General features: G+C 36.4%; 1 protein-coding gene across 1 annotated transcript; it reads left to right on the top strand.

The window, feature by feature from the left end:
* Nucleotides 1–228: 228 nt before the first annotated feature.
* On the top strand, nt 229–17,241 carry LOC142357850 (uncharacterized; the record flags this gene model as incomplete). Its single annotated transcript, XM_075409352.1, has 3 exons — nt 229–325; nt 15,546–16,202; nt 17,008–17,241. Coding segments are annotated over exons 2-3 (835 nt in total), but the record flags the coding sequence as incomplete, so codon positions are not given.
* Between the last annotated feature and the right edge of the window lie 8,314 nt (nt 17,242–25,555).

Raw genomic sequence — 25,555 nt, 5'->3', positions numbered from 1 at the left:
CACCCAACCCCCCCCCCCCTCACCGTTACCGAGCCCGTCTAACTACATCGTTCTATAAAAATTCAGGCGGGCTGTGGGGGATGTATGTTGTTCCCTCATAAAGCTTATTACATGGCGCATGCTATAATTCAGCGCAATCGATCATTTGAACTATACACTATAAAGTTTTTTCTCACATTTCTGACTTCACATACGAGTCCGGGAATTGACCCTCTGGCTGGCACTGACATTTGACTTTCACTTTTACTGACATTGTAATTGTTCCCGTCACTGCTCATTTTGCAACAAGATATCTGAAATGTGCCACTATATGATAGTCATTAAGGTCAGTATGCCCCCCCCCCACATGACAATACAATACTGTAAATCCTCTTTTTGGATCCAGCATATCTACTAAAATCACATGTCCCCATCGTTCTGGGACCAATGAGGCCGGGTGTGTTGGGGGGGGCATTATTGACGCCGGGTGTGTTGGTGGGGGGGGGCATTAGTGATGCCGGATGTGTTGGGGGGGTGGTACAATCAATTTCTCACTTGATTGTACTCATCTGCCTGCATTCTGTACAAATTCACAATTTCTCCCTACATTCTGTAGAACTCTGTAACAAACCCCCAACACACCCGGCATCACTAATGCCCCCCCCCCCCCCTGGGCATCAATAATGCCCCCCAATTACAATTGATTTCAAGCCTATAAAACAGTTGCCTATACACTTGATCACGACCACTATTTTCAACATCGGGGCAAAAAAATGTAAAATCGACACACCCGACATCACTAATGCCCCCTCTCCCGGCGTCAATAATGCCCCCCATTACAATTGATTTCAAGCCTATAAAACAGTTGCAACCCCTCCTGCTCTACGACCCCCCCCCCAACTTCAAATGCCCCCCCCCCTCCTGCTCTACGACCCCCCCCCCCAACTTCAAATGCCCCCCCCTCCTGCTCTACGACCCCCCCCCAACTTCAAATGCCCCCCCTCCTGCTCTACGACCCCCCCCCCCCCAACTTCAAATGCTCCCCTCCTGCTCTACGACCTCACCCCCCAACTTCAAATACCCCCTCCTGCTCTACAACCTGCTTTTTTGCAATCAGGGAAATGCTGCAGTTCCTCTTATGTTAACCTCTACTTCAAATGACCCCCCCCCAATTTCAAATGCCCCCTCCTGCTCTACAACCTGGTCTTTTTGGTGACACGTTACTGAAAACAACAAAAAAGTGAGCATATAGGGGCACGTAACTGCATTTTATTAAGTAAATTGATAGACATGTGAGATTTTCGAAATTTTCATTTTCATGGATTTACTATGATCCATCGATGGGAAGTTAGGTTTTATGAAATTACACTGATCCATCGATGGGAAGTTAGGTTTTATGAAATTACACTGATCCATCGATGGATCTAAAAGCTACTATGAAATAACTATGACCCATCGATGGGATTCTATGGGACTCCAACCCGGGTGATATCTTTGTTGAACTAACTTTTAGGCCTATCTTGTCATTGAAACTTGGAAACATCTAATTACCTCTTATAGTTTTTGTTGCCCTCCCATTCGTATGTCAACGTTGCACTAGAGAAGAGTTCTGTAACAGTCATGGTTCTGTTTCGATCTAGAAAGCATTTTTTTGAGGCTCAAACGTATTCATTTTCAATATTTTGTATAGCAGTTTGACTAAAATAAACTGTGAAAGCAAGTTCAAGCATTTTATCTCCAAATATGGCTTCCCGTTTTTCTATTCAGCAATATAGTGTACTACCCGGCTCGAGGTTTAGTCAAACGAAAAATGTAAGCCTAGAGGTGAATAGCGGTGAAAAAAAAGTTTTTCACCGCAAAGCGCCCGCAAATTTTAGCGTTGAGTATGGTAAATTTTTGCAGTTTATAGCCGTGAAAATTTTTTTCACCGCATTCACCGGATTTCTTACAAAAAGGAATTTGCTGTACACGGGTTCAAACCAATCATCTCCTGCATGTCATCAACTTCCTATTCCTCTGCGCCATCTGTAACTTCGTCGTTTGATATTTCCTGTGAATTTATGATAAGCGTTGAAATTAGCGCGGTGAATATTTGTAAGATTTGCGATTATAGCTGTGATTTTTTTTCAATGCATTCAGCTGGTAGTGCTGATAACTTTTTTCACTGTATTCTGCTGGTAGTGGTGAAAATTTTCTTTCGCCGCTTTTGCGACAAAGTTCACTGAAACGCACACTCATAGCTGCATTTTGTTTTTTAAGAACAAAATCCTTTTACTAAAAAAATACAAGTCGGCTGGTTAATGTGCGTTTGCACATGATGTTCCGACCCGAGCTCATCTACATTTTTGACTCAATTGTCAACCAAATGAAGAAACAACAAACATAGAAGTTTTAGTTTAAAACAATCGTCACAAAACCTATCTACTAATTGCAATACATAATGCCATTCTTTATTACATCGCCAATGAGATCTGACCATAAATACACTACGAGACAAAAACAAAAAAGAACCAAAAAAATAGCAAAAAAAATTAACGGCAAAAACGGATTATCTGAATTTAAAAGCACATAGTAACAACGCCAAAATGCAGTCAGACAAAACCTTAACTACTTTAATTTAATTTCTCCTAATTATACAGCAGACAGAAAATTTTCTCAATGAGACTGTGTTACAAGTCAGCAAAGAGAACGATCAATGATGCGAAGTTCAAAAATTAATCAACACTTTTTAAACCAAGAAATTTCAAAAGTCCTAAAAATCATAAGCTTTTAACAAAATAATCCTTGATAATTTACTAAAAAGTTACTACAAAACCAAAAGGTCTTCGGGTGTTTTAAGCCTTAGAAACGAACTAAAGAAAAACATAAAACATTAGAAACGATTTGAGAAAACACAAAATATTGCTACCATTAGAATCATTAGCTATTATATGAATATTATGTATTTTTAATTCAATTCTTATTCAGCTAATTAAGCTGCAGGAATTATACAGAGAGATTAAACAAGTTTATCTGGGCCACATTTGTAAACACTTGGGCTCTATTTTTACGCGATTGCTCTGAATGAAGAGAAAAAGAAGCGCGAAAAATGACCATTTAAAAAAACGTATATAAAAACACATATTGTCCTACAAACAAAGCATCGGTGACAAAAAAATCAGTAGAAATGTTATTTTTTGGAATACAAGAAATTGGATGTGACCTCTCAATGATGAAAATAAGTTACAATTTGACGAAAAGAACAACAAAAACTGAGAAGTTGTTAAAATGTTTAAAAATGTATATCATCAACTGTGCGACTAAAGGCTGTAAACTGACTAACTGATCAGGAAATTTCAATTATTCAATCGGCAATTACAAGCCCAAGAGACTTGTCAGCAGTTTACGGCTGCCTAAAGAACAAAAACAGTCAAAATCAACAACTTCAGGATAAAAATTGAGCGAGAAAAGTGCCGAAAGCATTAAAAAATGAAGTTTTAACTCAAAACTTTCTATGTTTAATTTGTTTTTTAACAGCAGTGGGATTCTTTTTTTATCAATTGAGTTTCAAAAAAATCAAATATGAACAATTACATTAGAACCACGAAAGTTTTGAGAAACCTCGTAGTATCAACGCCGTTAATTTCAATAGCTTTCAACGGAATCCATTAAATACGCTAAATTATGCCTCAATGAGACACTAAGTTCATTGGCTATTCATATTTGGTCAATAATTTACAACAAGTTATTGAAGATGAAAACAAGGAAACAGGCAACAACCAAAAATTCAGTAGAAAATTGCCAGAACAAAACGTCAAAGCAATTTAAATCATAAGTTCTTCTCTGAAAACTTTATATATGATCCGTTGAATGTCTTCCCTAAACCAATGGGATATATCAGTATTAAGATAATGTGATAAGATTTCAAAAGGATCTAGAAATAAGAAAAAAGCATCCGAAATTTTAAAAAAATATGAAAACTAGTGGCACTGAAGTTTTAAAACTAATAGGTAGAAGATAAAGCCGCTATCCAGATTATTTTTGGCTGCATTAGAATTAAAAAAAGAATTCCTTAAGTACTAAGACTGACTAACAGTCCGCGAAAAAAGTTTAGGATCGGTTAATGTTCAAAAAAATTTGGAAAAACATTTTTTATCGTCTTAACAGTCATTAAACTCAAAATCTTTCAACCGAGTTCAATAACAACGTTCAAAACTTACATGATGACGGAAAAAAGAGTTTTCATGCATTGATAATCAATAAGATATCACAATAAGTCTTAAGACTACGAAACCAACAACAAAAACAGGCGAAAACCAAAATTCAGCAAAAAAAAGTGCGAGAAGAAAATGTCGAAGCCATTTAAACCCTAAGCTTTTCTCTGAAAGCTTTATCTGTGATCTACGGAAGGTTTCCTATAAGGCAAAAGGAGCTGTCAATTTTAGGATAATGTGATAAGATTTCAAAAGTTACGAATAATACGTAAATATCCAAAAAAAGTTTAAATTTTCTGAAATCTTGTGTCATTGAAGTCATATAACTAAAAATGAGACAATAAAACTGCTAGCCAGATCATTCTTGGTTACACTAGGACGGAAGAGGGTGCTGTCATCGCAGAGGCTGACTTACAGTTCGCGGTCATAAAATTACATTTTGTTAAAGTTCGAAAAAAATTTGAAAAATTATTTTTAAAGTCTTAACAGCTCCTAGTTGTCCTCTCAAAGCACTAGATATGTTCACTTAAATCTCATTACGTAACACATTGCACAGTTAGTCAATGAGTCCATGCCATAAGACTCCTAAAAATTAGTTAAACCTCAAAAACAACCTCAAAATTCTATTTAAAATCACGAAAACTCAGAGTCGAAGCAAAGAAAAACATGAGCTCTTCCTTGAAGACAATTTCTTTTGTTAAATAGTCTTCATTTGACTGTAAAGGAGGTTTATCATAACCAGAACCTCGATATGAAAAGTGACTTGTCTCTAGGTGACTTAAAAAAGCAAACAAAACTGGAAAAGTTTAATAAAAAAAAGGTCTCAGTAGATTTCAAATTTTTTTGGTATTGAAGCTCCCTATGAGACCAGAACTAGTCGTTTTTATCGCCTTTAGGAACACGAAATTGGTTCACTTTGGCAAGAAATTTAAGCTTGAAATACTTATTTTATAGAAAATATCTTAATTTGAAGAAAAATCACTCTAAAAGTGAACAAATATCCCGTGTTCACACAAAACTTCAATCCTTGATAACTCCTCGAAAAAAAACGAAAATCTATAAATTCTTTTTAATTTTAAATTCTACGCTGGATGAGTTTGTTTGAACGATACCACTCACATTTCTCTGCGATGAGTACATCGATCGGCCAAAATTGACTTTGCGCCTTTTTTCTTTAAATGTAATTTTGTTAACGCTGTGGGTAGCTAAACCTTTTATTATTTGCAGTTTTTGCAAATTTTCTGAGAGCCACATCTCTTTATTCACTCAATTGAACAATTAGCTGAATCTCGAGCACTTTGTTTCTGCAGTTACTCATTTAAAAGGCTCTGCTGATTACTGCTCTGAGTTTTTCCGGTTACCTCTCAAATGTTTGTCCGAGGCATTTTTACTGATACGAGCCTTTAGATATTTACTTTTTTAAAGTTATTGACGCAGCGTCTGATAATTTAAGCAGTTACTCTAATCTTTTTTTGAGATTTCATACATTTCCTGACTTAGTCTTTGTTCTTTTTGAATCGTTTCACGTCAGGTGTGGGCCCTTTTCTATCCATTGGCATTTTTTTTCATGCTCGATTGAAGTTGAAGGAATAATAATGTCTCCCGTAAATCTTTTGTTTGCGAGTATCGACGCATACTCGCAAATTTAGAATTACGATAACTCGTTTCGAATCAAACGTTCCATCAAAAATTTTTCAAACTGCTCGCTTTCCAGAACAGCATTTTATGTACTGTAAATTCAACCCAGTCAATTCAACCTGTCCTGTTTGGCCCCATTACCCCCCTTCCCTCGCCATTACCCCCCAAATGATGTAAGAGTATGAGGGGTATTGGCTAAATATTCCCTCGATTACGTCCTAATCTTACATCTTTTTTTGGCGTAAAACTTATACACAGGGGTACTTTCGTAGCGGTCAATTTCGTAGCTAGCTCACAATCGAAGCAGTTTTTATAGGCAATAATTAAATAACCACTCATTTATCACTTTTTTCGCTCATTACTGGTTGAATTGTTATGGTTAAATGACATCACAAAAAAGGTACTCTTCAAATATTAAACAATATCACACATTGTAGGAGATTTGTTAAACAGCGTCTATTCGTCTATTCAATATTTCAGATCTTGTTAAAAACAAAAAAAAAATGAAAGCTTTGTACAAAACTGATAAATGTACAGTCTGAGATGTGCAGAGTAATAGAAAAAGGACAGCTGAGAACAGTCTACTGTAAATGCACTGTAGATTAAAAGCCTAATGCTGCCCGCTGCGGTAACGCAGAAACAAAGTTACTATTACTATCTATTACTTATACATGATGATCTTTTCATAAGTCCAGGACTAGACTAGATTACTTTCCTCTGATAAAAGATGCAAATTTCACCGGTATACATCATTAGCAGTTTTTTATAATAACAGATGATAATGAGATGTCTTAAAACCAGCTTCAATTAACCGTAGTACATAATGGACAATTTACTCAACCTTTTTATGTGTTTTGGGCAATAAAGTGCTTGAGTCTATGACCAATAATTGTCTGAGTGTATTCCAGATTACCATAAAATTGCATTATCCGTGTCACCACTAAGTTTCTCCCTCAAAATATAGATTTTGGCATTTGTTTTCAATTCTTCAGACAAAGCTTGGTCGCCTTCACAACTGAGGCCGCTCTTGTTCTTTTAATTTACACCGATTCGAAATTTTTTTTCCAAATTATGTATTATATCCACTGAAATGGAATCAGTTTTCAAAACGTTCCCTGCTGGAACCTTATATAAGAATGATGTGACTTGTGGTGAAATGCGCCGAGCCTTAGTAAAATTTTTTTTGCTGAAAACCACTGCGTTTTTGAAAAGTTATTCCTGAAATTCATCTGAATTTGATTTTGTGTTGATAAATTTTTGGTAAAAATGGTCTAAAATGAGAATTGTTGTTTTGAAAATGTACCATAAACATAATGAAAACTCAGAACTTTTTATAAAAAATAAATTCGACGTTTTTCAGCTTACTTGTGACAAAAGTTATAATTATTAAAATTGAAAAAATCTCCAAAAGCAATGAAATACACGCTTACAAACATAAACTAGCACACACAATCATAATCTCTAAGACACAATTAAAGACGGACACACACATACACAGTTACACACGCGTGCACACACACACACACACACACACACACACACACACACACACACACACACGTTGAACGCATTGTAACCGAAGTAAAATCAAGCCGCAAGATATGTAATAGTTACATATTATATCAAAAACAGTACATTGTTAACCAATGCAATCCACACTACGCGTAGTAATATAGCGCACAATGTACTCATACGCAACAAAGAAACAAAAATAAGTCAAAATCTAGACATCTACTGGGTACGGGACTCAGCGGACTTTTGTCTATGTTAGGCTTCTCATCTGCTGTGGGATTTAAGGCGGAACTCAGGGTCAATTATTGCGGCAAAGCCGTGACGCGCGCGTAGTGCTCCCACCGGCCCGTTATGAGCGAATTAAAAAACGAGTTTCCAAAATTTCTCTGCTTTCTTGAGCTCATTTTCAAACTTCAGCTTTGGTTGCCTATCGGCTTGTGACCGCCTCCACACACACAAACACACACACACACACACTTACACACATACACACACACACACACACTCGCACAAACATACATACACAAGTAAATGCACACTCGCACAGACGCAGACACTTTCTCAATTGCGCCGAAGAATAGCTGATTGTTTCCTAAGAAATACAGCCTCAACTTTGCATTGAACAGTGCATCAGAGGCTTTTTGGGTGGATTAGAAGTTGATGCCATGGAAATTGATTAGAAATTGAATGCTAACTCGAAAAACCTAAATTGGAAGGAAAAAAACGATTGCCTCTTGGTGATCCTACTAGGATCATTTATGATTTATTGGCAATCAAGCAACATTCATATATGATCTCTTTAGTTTCATGCTGAGATTGTACTAAAAAAAATATGTATGGACAACCTGAAACCAAATATGATCCTCGTATGAAATCAAAGACACTTCAACACGGGTTTGCACGTTGCTTCTATCTTAAAAAATCTATCTTAACAAAATCTTTAGGCAGCGTTTCACTCTCTTTTGTTCTTAGCTAGGTTTTCGTCAGATCACTGCTGATTCTGCTCAGTTCCTCCTCCTTTGAGCGTAATAGTGTTCAAGTTTTTGGCAGATCATGGCATTCTTGCCATCGGCAATCAATTTTCTAAAGCGATCTTTAGTTTTCTGGGATCTATTCTGTCCCCCCGTGTTTTTTATGACCCCCAGATACAATTTCTATGTTGTTATATAGCACGTTACTATGTATGAAAAAAGCACGTGTGTCTGGGGGTCATAAAAAATTTATGCTCACTAAGCTGGGGGGGGGGCAATTAATAGTAATCAGATGTTGGCACTGCTTCGGGACTTTCTTGAATGATAATGAGTTAGTTTAATTCGAAAAGTTTATAGATTTATTACATAGATTTCATGTGATCGATATCAAATGAAATTACTGATCTGTGAAGACACTTTGCGCTTGTTAAGACTTTCTGCCTTTGTTCTTCATTAGGTTTTTGTAAAATATAAGTTTATTTTCCCCACGCTTTTGTTCATACCTTTCATTCTGTTTTTGACAGTCTTCACTGTTCAGTACAAGCGATTCAATTTTTTTTACCGTATAGAAGAACCATTTCTTCTGAGGCTACTGTATCGTTCTCTACTGGCATATACAGCAGTAGAGCCCGTGTCGAAATTACCCCTCTGATTACCATTCAAACAGATTTAAGAGTACGGGCTAAATGTCTAGGGGGGGGGGGTGGGTAAAACGATGTAAGATTAGGGGGTTGGGGGGGGGGGGGGGTAAAAGGGGGAATTTTTAGATTTGAGCCCCATTAATAATCCATCCCCCAAAAGATGTAAGATGGGGGGGGGCAATATTAGGGGGGTAAAACGATGTAAGATTGAGGTGGTAACTTTTTGGAGGGGGGGGGGGGGGTAAAACAATGTAAGATTAGGGAGTAATGGGGGTAAGGGGGTATTGTTAGATTTTATCCCTCAAACAATATCCCCAAAAACGATGCAAGAGTATTGGCTTAATTTAGGGGGTAAAATGATGTAAGATAAGATGGAGGTTACCCCCCCCCCCCCCCAATTACCCCCCCCCATTACCCCCAAATCTTACCCCCCTAATCGTTTTACCCCCCATAACCCACTACTCTTACATCATTTAATTCCGCATTACCCTCCATTACATCCCTACTTTTACATCGTTTTACTCCTTACGCTTGCCTTGTTTTATCCCCAATTACCCTTCTATTCTTACATCGTTTAACTCCCTAAAATTACATCCCTAATTTTGCACCATTTTACCCCCCCCCCCCCCCAAAAAAGAAATTAAACCTATTACCCCCAGTCTTACATCGAATTACCGCCATTACCCCAAAACGATGTAAGAGTTTTGGGGGGAATTGGCTAAAATTACACCTTAACCCTACTTCTTTTTTGAGGTAAAAAGTTGACACGGGAGGGAGACCCTGTCTGATAAAGGTATTCCAAGAACAGAAAAGTTGTACGTCAACTTTTTAACACTATTTTTCTAGCCGCTATGTAGTGTTAGTTTTTGTGCTTAAAAAATAATCTATACGAGTATAGTAAACATGTTTTGTTCGACGGCACTCCAGCTGCAGTCTTGCATACCCATGAAAAGACATTAAACAATATTTATGAAGATATCAATATTTATGAAGATATCAGAGATTTACAGAGATATCAGAGATACAAATTTTTGCTGTTGATAGTACAAAAAATGATAGATGATTGACATCGTTCAAAAATTCACTTAAAAAACTAATTCAGCCTGTGCTATTTCTTGTTTGCCTTTGAATTTAACAAATTAAGAGCTTGCTTGTTAAATATTCATTGGGATTCAGTTCTTTAAACCACAATCTGTGAGTTTTGGCATGACCATTGGAAATCAAATACATAAGTCATTTTGCACTTAATTTCCTGTGGCTTGAAACACCTTACCAATGGTTTCTTTTGCCGAAAAAAGAAGTTAAAGAAACCAAGTAATCTAACATATCGACGCTTTAAAACTAAAAATACCAACAATTCCTTGTGTTTGAAAAACCGATTGATAACAATGATCCCAAAGACCAAACGTATGGGTTTTCTTTGGTAATGTCTAAATAAAATTGAAAAGAGCGACTGTTGTTCTTGCGTTCACAAACGACAATTTTTTAGCTGGTTTAGAGGTATGTCAATCAATTCAAACAAAAAATGCCATTTAATCTCAAAAAGGAATTAGTTATTTAGTTTGTAACAAACAAAAACTTGCATTGATTTAATGCTGTGGACCTTTCTTCGATGAACTTTTTTGTGTTTTTGAGTTTTTAGAAAATACTCTATACAACTCTTCACTGTTCAGTAAAAACTGTTCAATTTTTTTTACCGTACAGAAGAACCATTGCTGCTGAGGCCACCGTATCCCTCTCTACTGGCATATACAGCAGTAGAGCCCGTGTCGAAATTACCCCTCTGATTACACCCCAAACTGATTTAAGAGTAGGGGCTAATTTGAGTTAAATTTCGCAGTTGCAGAGTAGCTATCCCGAAAAATATAGGAGTTAATCATCTTCTTTCATTAAAATCATTATCTTTCTGCAATCAAAACCGTTAATGAAAAGCAAAAAGTCCCCAAAGTCACTAATTATTTATAAAATTGAAAAACAACAATTCGTTAAAAAAACTCAATTAATCACAAAATTTTGGAAAAACATGTATGTTTTAAAACCATCTATGATTATTAAAAATCTTAGTTTTTTTTAATTTTTAGTTTAAAAAATATATATAATGGTGTTTACATGTGCTGCCTTTCAAAAGCTGTAACAAGTCCGTATCTAACTCGAAAAACGCAGAAGGTGTAGCAGTTAAGGTTATCGTAGTTCTGAAGTGCGTTTGTTATGTTTGTTATGTTAGGTTTTCCACGCAAGAATACATCGCCATGATCAGTTATTATGTATAACGATTTCAAGCGCAATTTTGAGCTATTTTGTCTGTTCGAGTTTAAGTTGTGGTTAGATAGCCGTGGGCAGGATAGGCTTCTTAGATTGTTTATGTTCGGTATCAAACGTAAAATTGTCAGTATGCAGGTTCTCTTAGATGTTCAGTTTTGTTTCTTTGATTAGGTATTTTTGGCTTTAAACGTAAAAATTGTTGGTTTTTCTTCATAAAAGTTTGACTTTATAATAGTAGTTTTTTATTCAACTTTCTTAGCGGAGGGTTTTCAAAACTACTGTTGCAAGCGATTTCTTCAAATGCAGCATACAAACCATTGCAGTTGATTGAAAAAAGTAAAAAAAAAATGGTTGACATTCTTCGTTAGCTTATTTAGAACTAATTCTGCAAAAGTGAATTTTTGATTGCTTTTAAAGTTAAGAAATAGAGAGTTTGTTGAATATTCATTAGGATTCAGTTCACTAAATCACACTCACTTAATTTGTATGTGGTCATTGGAAATCAATTACAGAAGTCATTTTCGCTTGGTTTCGATGTAATTTGGTTCCCCTTACCAGTGGTCTCTTTTGTTTAAAATTGAATATAAGGAATCCAGCAAACCAAGCATGCCGAGGATTGGTTAAGCTTAAAACTGAATATACCAACGAATCCCGGTTATAATCTCAGACAAAAAGATTATAACATTGATACCAAACAACAAACGTATGGGGCTTTCGTCGGTGCTGTTTATCTGAAACGAATAGACAATAGATTTCTTACTTTTAAAACTAAAATTACAGACGATTCATAGCGTTTACATAACCGATTATAACGATTATACCGAAGAACAATCGTATTGGTTTTCATCGTTGTTGTCTAATTAAAACCGAACAGGCTGACGGTTGTTTGTACGACGTTTTCTGAACTAAATTAGAGGTATGCAAAGCAATTCAATGACTAAATGCCATTTTTACTCAAAAGAGAAACAGCTTTGTAGTTTGTTAATAGCAAGAAGTTGTATTCTATGAGTTTTTAATGCTGTTGTGTATCTTTCTTCTATAAAACTTTGTAAGTATAAAGAAATGTTGTTTTATTTTGCCCTAACCTTTTTTCGCATGGAGTATTAGACGTATTCAAACCACAGGCATGCGAAAACTAGACGTAAAAGAGACTACACAATGTTAGCTTGCAGCTATTTCGAGATTAGCGTATTTCTTGGGTTTCTCTGTAACATCTGAATTCTATTTTGATAAGAAAAGGCTAAATTTTTGTCTGTAATTACAGCCCAAAACAAAGATCGTCCCTTGTCAAATGAGAAAGAAGAAATTATTTATCTTACCAACCGCCCATAACACTATCATAACCATGCAGACTGCTCATCATTGTTTACTTTTAACGCGACGCAAATTTGTCTATTTTTTGGAACTATCTCGGAAAGATCGTTTGGTGAAAAAAATGTAGTCACAAATGTGAAAGAGCAATTTCTCTTAACATATTTGGGTAATATTTTTGTTGGAAAAAAGTTTTTGCATCTTTTCAACACTGTAAAAGCAACAGTTCTAAAACAAGTAACCACTACAGCTCCCACAAATTGTAAAGAAAACCTACTTTGAATACTTGGATGTAATCGAGTTATGACAAAGCTCGTAGAAGAAAGTCACCTGGTTTTGCTCTGGTGTTCCAATTGGATTCCTTGCCAAGATGTGCAAGTCTAAATGCAAGCTTTTGTCAAGTCTTGCAAGCATTGTTTTGCAAGATATGCACATTAATGAAAAATTTGCATTTAGAGGTGCAGTTAGACATGCTTAGTACTGATATAGACTTCGAATTCGGTACGGATATATTTTCGAAACGTGCTTCTATTTATTGGAGCTTCGATCACTGTCACTTGCAAAGATAACGCAAGTTTAGATCGCGATTTGTGAATGGCCTTTATCATTCAAGTGGGGAGCCAAAATTGGCTTCAAAAATACTATTCAGCTTCTAGTTAGCATTGAGGGGAAGTAGTTTCACGGATCCAGCACGAGCCTTTTCATTGCCTAACTTTAGTCGAGTGTAGTCTGTTCATAAGTCAAGGCATGAAACGGTCCAACCCGTTGACTAAGCTATAAGATTCGAACGGTCCAACCCATTGACTAAGCTATAAGATCTAACCGTTTTCCCATTTGCTTATGAAGTTTATGGGGTCAAATAAAAACATTTTTCGTCAATTGAAATTGAAGCATCAAGTTTTAGTCTACCGACGGTTCGGCAGCCAAAGCCTATTTCATCATGCTAAATTACAGCATCAATAATTTGGGGCGAGTTGAAGTCGGACCCAACGCTTAAGTTCAGTTAAAAGTTCAACTCCTAGTTGATTGAGGATGGTTATCTTCCAAGATCGTGCAAGAATCTTGCAACACTAAGCATCATCCTGCAAGATTCTTGCAAGATTCTTGCAAGATCTTGCAAGATAACCATTCTCAATCAACTAGGGGTTGAACTTTAGTCCGAAATACAAGAATCCTGTAAAATAACCGACCATCTTAAAAGACTCTTTCAAGATCACCGTCCTGCAAGAAGGACTGGAAACATGCCTTTAGCTGCTGCATGGGCCTATTTAGCTTCTTTGAAGATTACTGGGCTCGAGGTCTCACCGCTATTCAACGCAAAATTGTGTAAGATAAGCGGTGAATGCGGAAAATTTCGTAGACAAGCGGTGAATGCGGCAAAATTACATAAATCAGGCGGTGAATTCGGTAAAACAACCTTTATCGCCTGGTAGCGGTGAAACTACAAAATTTCACCGTTGAATTTAGCGATGAAATTACATAAATTAACCGCTTTGAAAAAATTGTCCAAATTATGTAAGTTAAGTGGTGAATGCGATGAATTTACACAAATTCACCGCTCAACTTACTGGCGAAACAACATAAATTCGCCGCTAAGCAAACACTTCGAATTGTCTTTTGTTCAACGAAGTTAGGATACATTTATTAAAAGATGCACGGAAAATTTATCCACGAATAATCATACATTATTTTGAAACTTTTTTTAACGGTAAATTTATGTAATTTCACCACTAGAGTAAGCGGTGAACTTACATAATTTCACCGCATTCACAAAATTTCACCGCTAAAAATTAAAATTTCAGCGCTTATCTTACAAAAGTTCAACGCTTATGTTTTACATAAAGGAGAGTGTATTCGGTTTAAATTCAAAAGAAATATGATAGATTTTTGAGCGGAGTGGCGCAGTGGAAGCAGAAGCGTCAGACATTCAGGAGGTGAGTGGTTCGAATCCATGCGAGGACGGTAACTTGTAGTAGGCGTTGAAATGTGGCGATATTTTGTAAGTTCACCGCTTACTCTAGCGGTGAACTTACATAATTTCACCGCATTTCACCGCAAAAATAAGTACAAAATTTGCGGTGAAAAACTCAATTTTTGACCGCTTATCTTACATATTTTTCCAATTATTTTTAGAGAAAATGATTCCAACTATTATGTATCCTCCGAAAAAAGACAGAGGCGCTAAAAATGCTCATATAGGGACTGTTTTGCTGTTTTAATCGACCATAGTCTGTTGATACCATGATAAAACTTTTTGGTCAAATTTGAAACTATTTATAGTTCGAGGCCTGAACCTCCGAATTGACGCAAAGCCAAAAAGTGATTGCAGCGTGGTTCAGATTGAAGAATCGAACCCCAAGAAAAATTTTCAATCTTCTATGCTAATTAAACGCTGTAATTTCATGAATTTAAGCCAATCAATTAAACTGTTTTAATATTTCAGATGTGATCGCGCATGGATAACCGTTTACTCTTCCGTTTACGGTAGAGATTTTATTTTTTGTTGAGTTTTTGCTCAAGAAAAGCAATCCACTACCTTTAATTCCAAGATACATTTTTTTCTCAAAAGTTTATTGTCCCGAACATTCAAAAAATTGAAACAATATCATTAGCCATGGTAGACTAACAATGAAAAAACTGCTTGGTGTTGTCCTTATTATAGCAATGCTTAGTCGTCATATAAAACATATCCCCCCATCATAGTAATTATAACATATTGGGGGCTATGTTTTCATGGGGGGGCATAATGAGAAAGACCCATTGTTTTTGTTAAAACTCAGGGACGCGAGTACAACGGAAAAAATGGGTCTTTCCCATTATAGCCCCCCCCCCCCCCAACTTTGTTGTCAGATATACTATAGCCCTCCAAGGTATATATACCATTATGGGGGGCTATAATTTCTTTGAGGGGGGGGGGGCTATGATGGGAAAGACCCGAAAGAATCTGCCACCTCCGACAATAAAAAGGTTATTTTACTCGGTACTAAAAAATAAAAGTGCTCGTGCGTATTTCGGCAACCCGAATTCCCTCAATACAGCAACCAAGCTTCGCAGCGTCTTAGCTCTCGAGCCAAAGCAGAAAATCTTATCCGAAATGGCCGATCGACAGATGAGCGAAGAGCGAACTTCTCGCAGGAAGACAAGCGGAGGTCAACCGAGCCAAGTTACTCAAGGTCAAATGAGCCAAAGACCAAGCAGCAGATACAAAATTAGCCGAGATCCATCGAGTCAAGGTCAAACTAGTCAAGGCCAAGTAAATCAACGTCCTATGAGTCAGGGTCAAATGAGTCAGGGTCAAATGAGTCAAGGTCAAATGAGTCAAGGTCAAATGAGTCAGGGGAAAATGAGTCAAAGTCAAATGAGTCAAGGTCAAATGAGTCAGGGGAAAAAGAGTCAAAGTCAAATGAGTCAAGGTCAAATGAGTCAGGGTCAAATGAGTCAAGGCCAGATGAGTCAAGGTCAAATGAGCAAAGCAGGAAAATTCAGTCAAGGTCAGTCACATCCAGGAGGGCCGGGAAGTGGTACAGGATCAGAAATTTATCCCAATGATCAGGCGCAAACCGAATATGGGACGAGTGCTCCAAACTTTCCCTCACATGAGGGACCAGTAATAGAGGCAACCGATACTTGGTGGAGGGTGACATTCGACTGCGCAGGACTCGATCGGAGGGATGTTGAAGGGAAGACGAGGAGATGTTTCCTCATTTTATTCTTCAATTTTTATCAAGGATTTGACTGACTTCATTCCAGTTGCCACTCCTTAGTTGCCAATACAAGAGATTTTTTCAGTTGACATCCAGCCCCCCTCCCCCATAGCTTCGTGAATTCATATGAGAACCTTTTCCGGGGTCTTTCCCATTATAGCCCCCGCTCCCTGAAATTAGAGCCCCCCGCCATTATTCTCTATTTACTATGATTGGGCGGGGGGCATAGGTTATCTGGCCACTAAGCTGGGTGGGGGGGGGGGGGTGGGGGTTATTTATTATGGCAAAGACTTCTGTTCCGCTGGTGCCCCCCCCAGCTTAATGAGCTCATATAATTCGCACCCCTTAGACGGGAATGCCGTATTTTTACATAATGGTTGATTGGATCTTTTCCGTTTGTGCCCCCCCCCCCCCCAACTTAGTGGGTGCATATTATTTGCACCACCAGACACACTTGCAATAATAGTGATTTACTGTATAAATACATGTGCTCTGTAAAGGGGGGGGGGGTTGTATAACGTACTGGGGGGGGGGGGGGGGGGTTTACAAACGGAAAAAGATCCCAAAAATCTACAAGAAATGAGAGGAAACTTCCTTAAATGCCATGCCAATGTGCCCCGCTTAAGGAATACAAAAGCTTGCAGAATAATGGTTGTCTATATTGGGGGGAGGGGGTCTGATTGGGATGAATCAGGATTTATAGTTCAGTAATTCAAAGAAGAAGCGGGTTCCTTGACCGATTGGGGGTAGGGAGATTTTAAAAAAGCAAAACTGAGAAACAAACTCCTCATTAAAGTTCAAATCGGCCGTGAACAAATTGTAGTCCAGGCGAGGAAAAGTGCCAAGTGGAAAAACGATCAGAAACGGGGAAAAGAGGGTGTCAGATTATCTCAAATAGTGTCTGTTCCCAGTTATGTAAGACCCTCCAGTTTGGAAGCTGACTACAAGGGCTCAGGAGACAATTTTCAAGTTGTAGTTTCTGGCTTCACGGAGCAACAATGGCGTCCACCGGCTATGGGTCCGCAGGAAGGTAAAAAAAAACTCTGAGGGAGGAGGGGGGTCACAAGGAAAAGATCCTCCCATTGTGTTAATTGCATTGACATGAATCACGAGGATTTTTCCACTTAACCCCCCCCCCGCGCTTTATTGACCCCATTAAGGTAGAAATACAGTGACTCTGGTTTCTTTTCTAGACCGAAAGCCACCAGCGGTACTCGCTGTTGGGCCACCCTAGTGATCGACGAATTCAAAATCTTGCAAGAATCTTGCAAGCAATCTTGGAAGGGAATGCATACTACTTGCATAAGATCAAAAACGGAGCTGATGTTTGATTTATTAGAAATTTGAAGTCAATTTTTTTTAGATGATGACTAAACTATAAATCCAATGAAAGAAGAACAAAAATGGAACTTCAAAAACACACCAACATATTTTAGAATGAAAAAACTTCAAGGACATTAACACCAATAGCTATCAACTGAAGGCATCACAAACGTTTATTAAAATCTCAATAGGAAGATATTTAGACCGCACCATAAATAATCGGAAGATTTTACGACAACAAAAACATGCTAAAGTACCGATAGGATCAGTAACAAAAAAATTCCAAAAAATGTTTGTTTCTCTAAAAATAATTATTTTTAAAAAAAATGAGAAAGAGATTGAAAGTGTTTTTGTCTTAAATTAGATAAATTGAACTTTAAAAAGACTGATTTGATTGCCTCGAGTTGTCTCTAGTTATTTGTCGGAAATTTAATTTTGAATTCAAAATCTTGCAAGAAACTTGCAAGATTCTTGCAAGATTTCACATTCAAAAGGCGTGTTCAAAAAAAGTCAATTAAGTTCAGTTTTGCTGATCAAAAAAACTGATATCAGTCATTTCATTTGGGTTTCAGTTAGTTTCAGCCACCAATTACACACCAATAAATTTTCCAGAATTCAAAAACTTGCAAGATTCTTGCAAGATTCTTGCAAGTTTTTGAATCCGAGCTAATTTTTTTTTCATTGAATTCGGTTTTGTAATTTGTTTAATAAACAAAAGTTTGCTTCAAAGATGTTTCCTAAAACATTTGTACCCCGATTTATTTTTTTGCCTTGATTGATATCTTGCAAGATTCTTGCAAGAATCTTGAAAGTTTTGAATCATCTTGCAAGATTCTTGCAAGATTTGAATCCGCTCATCACTAGGGCAATGATTTACTTTGTTTAGTCACCTGTTTGATTACTGAGGAAAGAATTACGTACGTGAGATATCAGGTCAATAAACAAGATCAAAATTTTGTTGTTTAATCTCTGGTTGTGATATTTTGAGTTTTTCTTTCCTTCGCGCTTTTGTTTTCACCAAAGATTTGATGACAGCAAAGAGTTAAATACCCTATTAAAACATAATATATAATAAAGTGGAACCGAAACATAGATCTTTTCCGTTTGTGGGTGCAAATAATATGCACCCAATAAGCTGGGGGTCAGCTTATTGGGTGCATATTATTTGCACCCACAGACGCATGTGCCATACTTTTATAATATGACGGAAAAGATCCCTAAACATAATTGACTTTATTCCAGTAAAATAATTTGTTCAAAACAATTGTTCGCAAATAAAATTTTATAAATTGTGTAGCAATAAACAGAATTTAGCCGATAACGCATCAAAAGGTCTTAGGGGTCCCAGTGAAAAGATGGTGAGTATCAGTATTGTGAGGGGTGGTGTAAAATAAACCGCTCTTTCCTTAGTTATTTGTTTTACGAATTCTATGTTATTTTGTCATTAAAACAGAGCAGAATATTGGTGAGGTTAGAGGGGTACGCAGAATATGCAGTTGTTTTGAATATCAAATTAATGTTGTTTGATTATTGGTGGCAAATATACGTAGTAAATCAGCTTATATAAATAGTGTAAATTACCCGCCAAAGCTTGATCTGGATGTGAGAATTTAGATCGACGTTAGCGCATGTGCTTTCTCATTTTTAACTTTTGGAGTCTTGTTGAAACCCCTCCTTTCAAGCTAAGTTTAACCAAGAAGATGTGTACGAAAATGTGACTGTTTTCTTATTCCGAGCGATTTCGTTAAAATATCTGCAGGCATGTTTTCTGTAGTCACAAATATGACAGTTAAAGTTTCTGGTTTTCTACCAGTTCTCGCACAAAGTGCAGTTTTATGGCAAACTGATTAATTTTTTCCATGATTCATTGAATGCTTGCTTAATGCAATACAAGCCTTATTATCGGCAAAAATTTTCAGAGGTAGTTTGCAGAAAATTCCTAAGTCATCTAGAATTCCACTTAGTTGGATGGCAGTTTTTCTCGCCTGAACAACAGAGTTAAACTCTGCTTCAGCAGTTGACGTTGCTACAGTCTTTTGGGCCTTACAACCCCAACTTATTGCTCCAGACGACTCACTTAACTTAATACAAAAACCTGAAGTACTCCTCCTGTTATCTATGTTCCCTGCCCAATCAGCATCAGAAAAATTCAGCAAATCCAGAACCTGAGTCTTTCGGAAAGTTAAAGTCTGATTTACTGTTCCTTTTAAGTGTCTAAGAACACGCTTGGCAGCTTTCCAGTAAACTTCTCCGGGATTTTCAACAAACGAAATTAGAGTGCTAGCAGCAAAACAAATATCGGGTCTACTCGACAAAGCTAAATAGTTAAGACAACCTATCAAACTTCGGAAATTAGTTTTGCTCATTCTAAGTTGCTTCTCACTCCCCTCCTGAGTACAATCATTTTTGAAAGTGTAAAATTTTCTTCTAATGGTTTGCCAATTGGCCTACAATCTTTCATTTCGAAAATTTTCAAAAATGTTTCTATGTATTTCTCTTGTCTAATTTTTATTTCCGACGAAGTCCTCTCATTTTTCATTCCTAAAAACCACCTCAAATCTGAATAATCACTAATTTTAATTTTCTTAGAAACTTTAGCGTTAAACCAATCACAAAAATTTTCAGAAAAGCCACGAACTATTCAGTCATCTACCCACAAGCAAAGAAAACCGACCATATTTTCATCCTGCTTTTTCATAAACTAACATTCGCCATGGAATGAGTTTTACAAAACTTAGTGTAATCATGAAAGCCTTCAAAGTCAAAAATCAGTTTCTTCCAGATTGTTTCAAACCATGCGAGCTCTTTTTCAATTTACAAACAAACGATTTTTCATTTTCAACCTAAAGTTCAAAACCTTTAGGTTGTGTAATGGCTACATCTTTTTCAATCGGAGCATTTGGATAAGCAGTTTTTCTGTCCATTTGTTTTAATTGATAATCGCCAGAATTAGCCAGAGACATCAAACTTTGAATGGTTGAAAGTCTAGTTGTAGACAAGTATGTTTCATGAAAAATTTTCCGAAAAAAGACATAAACCTTTTGTAACAAAACGAGCTCAATAGCGACATATATCACCATCAGGACCGAATTTCAAAGCAAATTGCTATCTACTTCCTACTGGTTTTTCATCACTTTTCACCAAGGACCAAACATTGTTTTCAACCAAAGAGTCATTTTTCATTGCTTCAAACCAATTTGGATTTTGCAAAGTTTCATCGACGTTTTTTGGAAGCAAAGGATCGATAACAAGTTGACTCAAAAGAGAAACTTCATTTGAATCGTTATCAATGACTTCAACTAATTTTTGTGTTTTCTTTTGTTTAAAGTAAAATAATTTTCATTAAATCTTACGTTTCGTGACTTTCGGATTTTGAGTTGTTCTTTTTCGTCTTCAAACCCAATCAAATAGCACTAAAAATTATCAGAATTTCCCAGAAAAATTCCCTTTTTTGAGGTTTGATCTAATTTTTTGCGAAATGGTTTTCAAATATGCATAAATGCCAAAACCAAAAAATTTGACAAAAGATAGCTTAGGTTTTTTTATTGTACAACGTTTCAAAAGGTGTTTTCTCAAGAGCTGAATGCTACAGCATGTTTTTGACGTAAAAAGCCATAATCAAAGCATACGTCTAATATTTTTTCCAAGCAAGTGTGTCTAAGAAACAGTGAGTCATAGCAACAGAAATTTCCTAAATTCTTTCAAGTTTTCCATTTTCTTGTCGAGTATTTGGAGCAGAGTTTTTAAAACGAATTCCTGGGTTCCCACAATAGCGCTTAAACTCATTTGAAATGTTTTCTTCATCTCCATCGGTAACTAAAATTCCTGTTTTTCCAACATCAGCACAAAACTTTTAACTTATCCAAGACCTCGTCTCCTGTTTTCTTGAAGTAAACTTTTGAGAAAAGACTGAAACTATCCACAAATCCAATGGCATAACAATGGCCATCTACAGCTTCAGGAGAAATTTTTCTTAAGACATCTGTATGCACAATGTCCAAAATTTTTTTGCTCTTGTCGTGCAATCTTCGGAACAGGCTGCTTTTTCGACTTATTTAAATCCCAAACTTCACAACACTCAATTTTTCAATCACCTATTTTCATACTCTCGACAAATAATGGCAGACGCGTCAAATCAGAAAAACTGTTATGTCCCATCTTTGCATGCCACATTTGTAAACTGTCAACATTAAAGCAATTTTCGTTAGAACAAGGAAAAGTTTTCCACACAAACAATCCAATTTCAACTTCAAAAGGAAACGAAACTTCATTTAAAAAAACTAAATTTATCACCGAAAGAAAAATCAACACCCGTTTCTCTAAGGTCTGGGACAAAAATAGGGTTTTTCTAGCTACCAGGTACGAATAAAGCATCTTTTAAAACAATTTTTTTCAATTCTTCATTGCTATTTTTAGCGAAAAACTCAAAATTCCCTTTCCCTAATTTTGCGGAGTGCCTTTGTTGGCATTGTGAATTATGCCAAAAAAATTTTCATCTAGGTTAGCAAAAGTACTTTTATCTTTAGTCATGTAGTTTGTTGCGCCAGAGTCAATGATAAAATCTCTCGATATTCAAATCAATTCTCACTTGAGAAAAAGCTAAAATTTCCCACTTCTTGTTCTTCCGTAACTAAATTTTGACTTTCTTCCGAATTATTTTTGCGTTCGTTTTTCATTGCATGGGATTCAAATTTTATGTTAGTGAAACAATTTTTGGCAATATGTCCAACTTTTTTTGCACTTATAACAAGTTATTGTTGAATTAGGTTTCTCTTTGTTAGGTTCCGATTGTTGTGCACAACAATCTTTTGCACTATGCCCTTCTTAAAATCAATGGTAAAGAAAACGGATTCTGCTTTCTCTGTATTTCTGTCGTTACGTTTCTCACATTTAAAATTCATCAAAGCTCGTTTAATTTTTTCCAAGGTTTTATCTTGACCATATTTTACCAGAGTACAAAAACTTTCAAATTCACGAGGAAGTCCCTTCAAAAGTATCGAGACAAACAATTTTTCACTTATTGACTCATCGGCTTCAGAGAGGTTTAACTGCATGTCCTCGGCTCTAGTAATATAGTCTACTATGCTTTCGTTATTGTATTTTTTCAAATTTGTTAAATCAGATATTAATTTTTGTGGCCTCTCAAAAATGTTAAACTTCTATCACAACACGCTCCAAGCTTCGGATCCTTTTCACCTATATGGTCGCAAAAATAAAACTGACTTCTTGTCTGGGCACTGAACAAATTCATACAAAATGGACATCTGTTTTTCGTCAAAAATCACATTTCCCTTGTTATCGGCCGCATCAATTTGCTCCTGTGAAGGTCGTCTCCTCAGTGTACGTATTCCCTCCCAAATCCTACAGTGCTGACAAAAATTTTATTCAACTTCAAAAACAAACTTTCGTGCCTCAAACTGATCGGAAAAATAGACATAGTCTTCTTCTTTACCACTAAAGAAAAGCTTATCATTTTTTTTGCTATTCATGTTTAAAAGGGGAGCTACTATTGTGCGTTAAGAAAAATTTTGAAATAAAACTTAAACGTTCAACAAAATAAAAAAAGTTTTTAAATGAAATCAATCCGTACAATTTATCGAACAAACATCTTAATTAAAGAACACCACTAAATTAAAGAACACCAACAAACAGTTCTTTACTTTGTCAGACCTTACCTAGTTTCCTTTTTTCCTTTCAACAAAATTAAATTTATCATAATTTAAAAAGCAACAGTATTAAAGGTTTTGGAAAAATACGAAGTTTTAAACGTCTTTTAAAAGTTAAACTATTGACAGACAGTCTTTATTTATGAAACCTTTAGACCCTTACGTAAAACTTAAAAATAACAAAGCAGAGTCTGCAAAAATTCGTTGCTATACAAAGCAAATTGTTTTTTGAAATCAGTGCTTTTCAAAAGCTAAATGAGAAATTCTGTCTATTTAGTATAAAAAATGACCCATTTTTTTTGAGAATGCAATATCTCTGCCAAACTTGAGCTGGACCTTGACCAATGAAGCCACTGATTCCCCCACTGTGGCTAAGCACGGTAAGGACGGATCCTCAAGATAATTTCTTAAACACTAGCTTAACTTTTTTCTTACGCATGGGCCAACTTGTGCCAAAATTCTTCAAGCAAGCTTTCTTTGCATCATTTTTTACTATGCTATTACTATATTTAATCATATTGCAGTTTTTCATATGTTTCCAAGGTTGTACACAATGTTACATGCCCTGCAGGGACTCGATTTACACATTTTAATAAACGGTCTCTTTTAATCGATCCTTTTTGTCTCAATACACCCTTTTCTTTTGTTAAAACACGAGTGATTTTCACACACCCGTAATCAAGCTTTGACGAGCGCTGGAATCTTTAGGTTTTTAAATATCAAGCATAAAAATAATTCACTAAATCATCAGTTTCAGAGTTTGACTCTCTCTCTCTCTCTCACTGTCTTCTCTCTCTCTCTCTCTCTTTTTTTCTCTCTCTCTCTCACTCTCACTCTCTCTCTCTCTCTATCTCTCTCTCTTTCTGTGTCTTCATCGTTCTCTCTCTCTCTCCTCTCTCTCTCTCTCTCTCTCTCTCTCTCTCTCTCTTTCTCTTTCCTTCTCTTCCTGTCTTTGACACTCTCTTTTGACCAGGACACCCTCTCTTTTTTGTCCTTCGTTGTCACTCAAGCAGGACACCCTTTTCTTGTCTTGTCTCTATTGTCAGATTTCTGGGCCCATAACCTATTGGTGAGTTTAGAAGGGCACGCAGAATACTCCACGTTGTCAACAGAAAATTTCCATTAAACTGGATAGAAGTCGCTTGGTCACTTAAGTTTTTTGCATTCTTCTGTTGCAATTCTAAAACGATTTAAGGTTAATATTTGGAAATGAAGTTAAGTAGTTTTTGGATTCTCGATTCTAGACTTTTACGACTTAGGCCGTTGTTTTTAGTTGCTTTGAATATTTTGCTCGAATTGTATCAAGTTTTTCCCCCTAGTTTCTAGCTTCTAAATTTTTACCCGAACCAATGTCATTTTAAATGAGTACTGATTCATCATACTTCAATAGCAAATCCTTAAATCAGTACTGAATCATAGTGTCCCAAGGCTAAAGTTACCTTGCATTATGTTCACACTAAACGGAAAAACAGTTTTTTGATGAAACTATCATGACATAAGAGACGTAGATTTTTTTCAATGATCATAATAAATTCAAAGAAGTTTTAAAAATTTCGAATATCAGTTGAGGTTTTTCATGACTTCCTGGAAGGATGACATAACGAAGCCTTCCCAGATCATACTAACATAGTAAATCAGCGCTGAATCATAGTATTTCTCAGACTGTTTTTTATTATTAACAATTTATGTTCATGTCACTTTTTACAATGTTCAGACGAAAAATCACATTAAAAAACCGGCTTTCTGAAAACACTCTGAACAGTCGAAAATCCAATTATTCGTTTATCATGCTCATCTTCTGTGAATGTTCTGGACAGCCCATTTCCCTAGTGCAAAAAAATTTGAAAAAAAGTCGAGAAGCGTCGAAAAAAACCAGGAGTTACCAAACATTCAATTGTATCTTTCTTTATTAATAAAGAGCTTGAATATCTTTAATTTATTTAAATACAATTATTATTATTATTATTGCCAGTTTGACACAGTTTGTCCGAGTTTGTCACAGTTTGTCCGAGTTTGTCACAGTTTGTCGCAAAATACAAGCACAGCTGCTTGCTAAAATTACTCTCGAAATACAAGCCAAGCATTATGTAACTGACTCGGCAACTCTTCTGAACCATCCAGACCATCTGGTCGCTTTAACTTGAGTTGAAGACAGCCGCCTGAAGTTTCTTAAAAACTTCACTTTGATGTCGTCCACAGACTCTGCTGACTGTGGAATCTCCCGGAAACACTGCAAGTTAGCCATCCAACATCCAGGTACTCGATTTTCATCATTTTGAAAGTTTCAAAACTAAAACAACGAGGAGGAGAGAACAAAGAAGAGGCAGAGAGAAAGAGGGGGAGAAAGAACGGGGG

The sequence above is a fragment of the Convolutriloba macropyga genome, unplaced genomic scaffold (assembly GCF_964194025.1).
Source record: "Convolutriloba macropyga unplaced genomic scaffold, txConMacr16.3 SCAFFOLD_3721, whole genome shotgun sequence".
In the NCBI taxonomy this organism is placed as follows: Eukaryota; Metazoa; Xenacoelomorpha; order Acoela; family Convolutidae; genus Convolutriloba; species Convolutriloba macropyga.
The sequence above is the reverse complement of the archived record's forward strand: the minus strand, read 5'-3'. Positions and strand labels throughout refer to the sequence as shown.